At 39.4% G+C, this 7,336-nt stretch overlaps 1 protein-coding gene across 1 annotated transcript in view; it reads right to left on the reverse strand.

The window, feature by feature from the left end:
* PDS5B (PDS5 cohesin associated factor B) overlaps nucleotides 1-7,336 on the reverse strand; it is a gene marked incomplete at both ends in the record, with an annotated part of 51,735 nt that overhangs the window by 18,429 nt on the left and 25,970 nt on the right. Inside the window, one exon of the mRNA XM_010176125.1 lies at nucleotides 4,871-5,007. Within this exon, the coding sequence (XP_010174427.1) occupies nucleotides 4,871-5,007 (137 nt within the window). The remainder of the gene's footprint in view (nucleotides 1-4,870; nucleotides 5,008-7,336) is intronic.

Genomic DNA, 7,336 nt, shown 5'->3' on the forward strand with positions numbered 1-7,336 from the left:
GTCCTTTACCCTTAGGAAGAGTAAACATTGTAGTCTTAAATCCATTATGAAAACTGCATAAAGCATTATCTCATTCTTTAAAAAAACATTATTAAACACAGAGTGCATGATAAAAATACCTACTAAAGAGCTTAAACCTTAAAATTTATTGAATCGGACTTTATACACATCTCAGGATTTTATGGAAACCACGACATTTTAAAAAAACCAAACAGATCACGAGCAACCAAGCGACAGGACAAAAGCTGCACTAACTTTCAAACAAGGCATAAAGATTAACATGGTAATGTCTAGTTCTTAAACAATAAATTTCACTTCAAATTGCATCTATTGTGATAAGTGAACCCAATATTCATTTTTTGCACTTCAGTGACAATTGAGCAATAACGACTTAAATGTACAGAGTGATCGAGCCAAAGGAAAGGATAAAATTAAGAACTTTCAATCTTCTGCCAGCTTTGGTAGTGATAACATTTAATTCTGAAAATTGAATCAAAAGATATTTGACATAAAAGTTGACCAAATCTTTACAGAGTGTATGTATCATGGAAATACCCACAAGCATGTGTGCATGCTGTGAGAAGGACGGACAGTGTCAGTTGTGAATATCATTCTTACAGCTGAAGATGAAAATTAGATCTGTCTTATTCTCCAGAAGGATTATCTTAGAAGAAACTCTTAATTGAGGATTTACTTTTGATCAAATTGTTAGAGACAAAAAGCTTTCTGATCTGCATTATCCCAAAACACACAAATATTAGGGCTGAAATAAAAGCTTCTGTATGATATAACTGCAGTTTTTGATTACTTCTAATAATTTTGAAAATTCATACCAAGGATGCCCTTGTCCTGTCAGAAACTCTCCAAGAGACACAAGAGGGACCTGGACATTGGTTTTCTGGAGTGCTATTACTATTGCTGAAGACCAGATGTTCGAAATGAGAACAAAAGTGCAACCACATGGAAAGATATTATTCAAGTGCAAAACACAGTCTTAATTAAGGTGGTGGGCTGCACAAAGACAATCCAAATAAATGCATCTTGAAAACACCTGCTGCATAATCATCTTCTCTTACTTAACACATGAGCAGTTAACATTTTTAGTTCTACTCCAGAGGATAAATGCCAGTGTCCAATTTTCTATGTTCCATGGAATAAAGTGTCTTTTGAATACAGCCTCTGAATATGTTGCATATCAGATGGTGTAGCAAATTATCTATAGCACAAAACTATGAAGTTCTAATCTCCAAAGTTTTTAAGTCATTTTTCTCTTGGTAAACTTCAGTTTAAGAAAAATGCAGATAGCATTTCAGAAAAATCTCAATTCAGGTTCATACGGTTCATATCTAATATCAGTACTTTCAGCAACAGCTAGTGTCCTCTGATACCGAAATACTCTTATTTTATGCGTTCTCAAAGGGTGAAGAATAAAGGTCAAGCAGTGTCAGAGAGATACCAGCAAGTTCCATGTAGAATTTATGTGCCTGAAATATCATCTCCTCCGCTTCAGGTTTTCAGAGTACTTGTTAACATAGTCAGCATAGCCCACACAAACAGAAAATGAGACCTGCCTGCCTTGCAGCTTAGAGTTTCCCCAGAATGAAATACTTGGAACCACAAAGTAGTTGCAGTTGGAAGGGACCGCTGGAGACCACCTAGCCCAACCCCTCTGCTCAAGCAGGGTCACCTAGTGCATGCTGCCCAGGACAGTGTCCAGATGGCTTTTAATTATCTTCAAGGATGGAGATTCCACCACCTTTGTGGACAACGCATGCCAGTGCTCAATCACCCTGGCAGTGAAAAAGTGTTTCCTGGTGCTCAGACAGAACCTCCTATATTTCAGTTTCTGCTCATTGCCCTTGGTCCTGTCACTGCTCACTACCAAGAAAAGCCTGACTCCATCTTCTTTAAAACCTCTGTTCAGTTATTTATACACATTGATGAGATCCTCACTGAGCCTTTTCTTTCCTAGGCTGAACAGTCCCAGTTCTCTCAGCCTTTCCTCATCCATCAGATACTCCAATCCCTTAAGCACGTTCGTGGCCCTATGGTGGGCTCATTCCAGTAGCTCCACATCTGTCTTGTACTGAGGAGCTCAGGTGTTTCATCACCTTCTCAGGGATCGAGGTGAGGCCAACTGGCCTGTAGTTAGTTCTCTCGGTCCTCATTCCTGTCCTTTTTGAAGACAGGAGGGACAATTGCTTTCCTCCAGTCTTCAGGCACCTCCATCAATCACCAAGATCATTCAAAGACAATCAAGAGTGGCCTCACAATGACATCTGCTAGCTCCCTCAACACTCATGGGTGCATCCCATCAAGGACCATAGACTTATGCATATCCAGTTTGCATAAGTATTCTCTAATGTGATCTTCTTCCCACAAGGATATGTCTTCCTTGTTCCATATTCCCCTGGTCTCCAGGGCCTGGAATTCCTGAAGTCTGGTCTTGCTAGTAAAGACTGAGGTGAAGAACTCATTCAGTACCTCAGCCTTTTCCATGTCCTGTGTTACCAGGGCTCCTGCCTCGTTCAGCAGCAGGTGCATGTTTTCCCTGGTCTTCCTGTTGTCATGTGTTTACTTAAAGGAAGTCTTCTGGTCACCTTTGTCATCCCTCACTAGATTCAATTCCAGTTGGGCTTTGGCTTTCTTAACTGTGTCTCAGACTGTTTCTGTATTCCTGCCAGGTTACCTGTTCCTACTTCCACTTTCTGTGTACTTCATAGAACCACAGAATGGTTTGGGTTGGAATGGACCTTTAAAGGTCACCTAGACCAACCTCCCTGCAATAAGGAGGGACATTTTCAACTAGATCAGGTTGCTCAGAGCCCCGTCCATTCTGACCTTGAATGTTTCCAGGGACGGGGCATCTACCACCTCGTTCCAGTGTTTCTAGTCTGAATCTACCATCTTTTAGTTTAAAACCATTACTGCTTATCCTGTCACTGCAGGTCCTACTAAAAATCTGTCCCCATCTTTCTTGCAGGCTCTCTTTAAGTATTAAGAGGCTACAATAAGGTCCCCCCAGAGCCTTCTCTTCTCCACGCTGAACAACCCCAACTCTTTCAGCCTTCCCTCATAGGAGAGTTGTTCCATCCCCTCTGGTCATTTTTGTGGCCCTCTTCTGGGCCTGCTCCAACAGGTTCATGTCTTTCCTATATGGAGGACTCCAGAGCTGGACACAGTACTCCAGGTGGGGTCTCACCAGAGCAGAAGTCCAGCATTGTGATCTTAATTTTTGCCCTCCCTGCTCTCCTCAGGATTCTGAACTGCACCATTTTATGGCGATTACTGCCAAAGCTGCCTTCAACCTTCACACCTCAACAAGTGTCTGCTTGTTGGTAAGTATGAGGTGCAGCAGAGCACCCCTCCTCACTGACTCTTCTATCACTTGCATCAGGAAGTTGTCACTGATACTCTCCAGAAAGCACAGCTGTGTTGGTCCTCCAGGAGGTATCGGAGCGGCTGAAGTCCCCTAAGAGGGCCAAGGCCTGCAAACATGAAGTTGTTTCTAGTTGTTTATAGAAGGCCTCATCTACTACTTCTTCCTGGTCAGGGGGCCTACAGCAGACACCCACTACAATGTCACACATACCAGTCTGCTCTTTAATCCTAACCCATAAACTCTCAGCTGGCTCATCATCCATCTCCAGGCAGAGCTCCAAGCTCTGGGGTTGAAGGGTTGCCTTTAACACAAAGGCAAATTCTCATGTCATTGCAGCTTTCTCCCTCTATTAACTTCAATAATGGACAACTGATCACATTATTATATACAGTTTATATTATTTATATTTTGAGTACAAAAGACTGGGAAAATTAAACTTCTAAAACATGCACAGTAAGGAATCATCACTCCAAGCATGAAAATACACAGGACCTACAGAACTGATCTACTCATAAACTACTGGATAAGCCAACAACATGCTGCAAGCAGTTGTCCTGAAAAGCTAAATTACTGCCACTTAAACTCCCTAGTATCTGCCATGAAGGATCACATTACAGAATTTAAAACTATGAAACAATTATTTACAAGGAACTTTAAGAAAGACTACACAGTTGCTACAAAGATAACATACTAGCCAATTCTCAGGTTTGCAATTTTGCACACAAAACAGAGGTTTTGTCTGTATAATCACTATATAACATTAAACTCTACCCCAAAATTAAAATCTTTTTACTCTCACTGGCACAATCCACCCATGCCTTTAACGGCTTCTCTAGACATAAATTTTCAGTGTTTGGCAAGCAATAGTAGCTGACAACTTGTCACTCCCCTACCACAGAGGATTAAGAAGCTATCCAGAAAAACAAGTAAGTTGTCTAAACAATCACCTAAAAGGTAAATTATTTATTGAGATTTAATCCTTTTTACACATTTCCCTCTTCCTTTCACTTTAGAGGCCTCGAGGGATTAAAGTCTGCCTTCAAGCAGAAATGCCTTATGTACTGGCCATTCCCACCTGGTTTACTGCATTGTGCTATTATTTTTTATTAGAAGGCCTGTCTATCAGCCTTTGGCACACACAACAAGTGGTGCATCAGGAAGAACAAGCTGCATAAAAACCTTTAAAACTATTTTCAAGGGGAAGGATGAAGTTAAACAGTTTATTCTTGCAATATGAATAATGGTTCTTTGAAGAAAGATATAAAACAAAGAAGAGAAAACCATTAAAATCCAGCTATATCTACAGTGTTAAAAAACCTGAGACTCAGTAAACTTATGAAGGAATCCAGCCAAGCTTACTATTAGCTCTTATAGTATAAGATGCACAAACTGTTAAGCAGTCTAACAGAACAGTTTAAGTATTAGTTTGACTAAAACTCTCCCCATTGCATCATCACAGACATCAAAACGTTACCATCTGTTACATACCTAATTTTCCCCTGCTCTGTTAAATCTCCATCACTGTGTAATATTGTTGTTAGTAACCTCAGAGTAGAAGTTCCTGACTTGCTGTGGTTGTTCTTCATTCCTAGCAACCATCGAACCATCATCTTGATGGCCTGAATCTGAAAAAAATTTGATATGCAGAAGTTAAATCACACCATGAGCCTCATTTTTAAATAAACTTTATCTTAATTTAATCACATAGTTTCTTCACAAGTGCTTTTTGCTGCTATGAACATAAGCTTGTCAAGGCTGCAAAACATCATTTAAATACTGAAAGATAACTAGATGTACTCTCACTAGACAGCAACTTTCCACTGAAAGTCTCAAGCATTTATTACAGCAAATAATCATACAATATTTAGTTAAAGCTTGATCTGTATCTTCTACTAAGCAATCACGTATTTTGTCTTGTGAAAACATTATCTTAATTGACCTTACATCTATTAAACGCTGTGGAATAGGCAAAACAATTTATACTTACTAAGAAAATGTTAATGGATCAAAACACAAAACACATTTTCATCTTCCTATAGTCTTATAATTCCTGTGCTTAAAAAAATCCTATCTATCTCTATTTATTTATTAAATATATGAGTTTAAATGTATTTAGGACATGTAAATTAAAAAACACTTTATCGACATTTTGACTGTTAGAGTATCAACCTTTATTAAGATAAGCCCTGGAAAAGAGTATTTTTTTCATAGCTATTTAAAGAAAAGCATCTAAGCCTGTTACTTAGGATAACTGATCTTTTGCCAATGGAAACATCGAGTGTTTTGAGGCAAGCTTCTAAAAGCATGCAGAATCCAGCAGCTATCATGAAACACTAACTAATTTCAATGTTTCTTTAGTGAAAATAAAGAATGAATTTGGAGATCAAGTTTGTTTTACTATTTGAATCCCTCTGTCCTTTCATTTTCCTTCTATATGAAAGCAGATAACAAAAACAGAAATAGGAGTAGCCTTTTACAGCAAAATGAAAATGCTAATCTAGATCACATATACATCCTTGGGAAAAAATAAAAACAAAACCAAACACCAAACTCAGAAGTTCAAAACACAAAAGCTTTGGAAAAACTAAGGTATGGTGGGAAGGAAGCTAGCACATTTTGTACTTGGTAACTTAAAATTTTGTCCTTAATGGAAAAGTCAGTTCTAATAACTTTTACATAAACATTCACAATAGCACCAAATGAAGTTCATCGCACAGTCAATCTATTCCATGCAACAAACTGATCACAGTGATCCCTTCGATCTAAGTTCTAGGACTGTCATCTATACGTGAGTTTATTTTTTAGCACTGTAGCCCATTTACTTCACCTACAGAATTCTAATTGTACTGGGTAACATCAGCAAGAGGTAGGATGTCTGTCACTCAGGAACTCAAAATGCAAATAGAGTCTGAGGGACAGAAATGAAAATGTCTTGCTCTAGCTCTCAAAGGATCTTCCACTGAAAAAGCTGTAAGTATCCACCAGATTTTAATAGCAATAAAAACAATATAATAATAACAATGATAATAGAAGCAGCAGTCTTTTGACAGCTTACCAATTCAGTTTTTTCATGTCATAACCAGTCCTGCACCATTAGTGCCTCCCATTGGTTGGGAGGAGAGAAACATGCTAGCTCTAGTTGGTCTTCAAGCAAATGACATATCCAGAGGGGGAACAGCCACATGCTATTTTGCACCCTGACATCTCTGGTCAGCTCCTGAGCAATTTCAATCTTAACCTCTGCTTCTCTCTCTGCCCTCCATAACTCCCCCCCAGTTTTATTGTCCGAATCTACTCTAACTCTTCCTTCCATGTAGCAAGTCCTAATCCCAAATCCTTCAGAATTTTCCTCTGACCCCATATGGTGGTTTAATTACAGATGCTCACTCATTCACCTCCCCAACCCTCCGGTGGGACTGGGAAGAGAAAATATAAACAAAGGGAGCTGGAGGGTTGAGACAAGAGTAGTTTACTAGGATGGTAAGGGAAGAGGGAAGCAACACGAAAACAATAACAACAACAATACTAATACCTGGAACCAAATGGCTCACCACTTCCCAGAACTTCCCCTGTTTAAATACTGAGCACGACATCACATGGTATGGAATACCTGCTTTGGCCCATGACATCACAGGTATGGAATACCCACTTGGGCACATTTGGGTCAGCTGCCCTGGCTGCTCCCCTCCCAGTTTCCTGTGAACAATTAACTCTATCCTAACCAAACGCAGGACACCCCACTGCGTTCCCTGTTTCTTTGCTGGTGTTAATGACATTGGGATGAAATTCCAGCGACCGTTCAGAATTAAGCATTCCCATTAAATTAGTAAAGGGCATAAAAATTTCCCCAGTCACTGCTTCTGGCTACCTGAAGCCTTAAAAAAAGATGACATGAGTTTGTATTGCCCTCATGTTTTAGATTATTTTTTTCTTTGCAGACAAATAGTATAACTA

Source organism: Antrostomus carolinensis, unplaced genomic scaffold (genome assembly GCF_000700745.2).
Source record: "Antrostomus carolinensis isolate BGI_N321 unplaced genomic scaffold, ASM70074v2 scaffold1029, whole genome shotgun sequence".
Classification (NCBI taxonomy): Eukaryota; Metazoa; Chordata; class Aves; order Caprimulgiformes; family Caprimulgidae; genus Antrostomus; species Antrostomus carolinensis.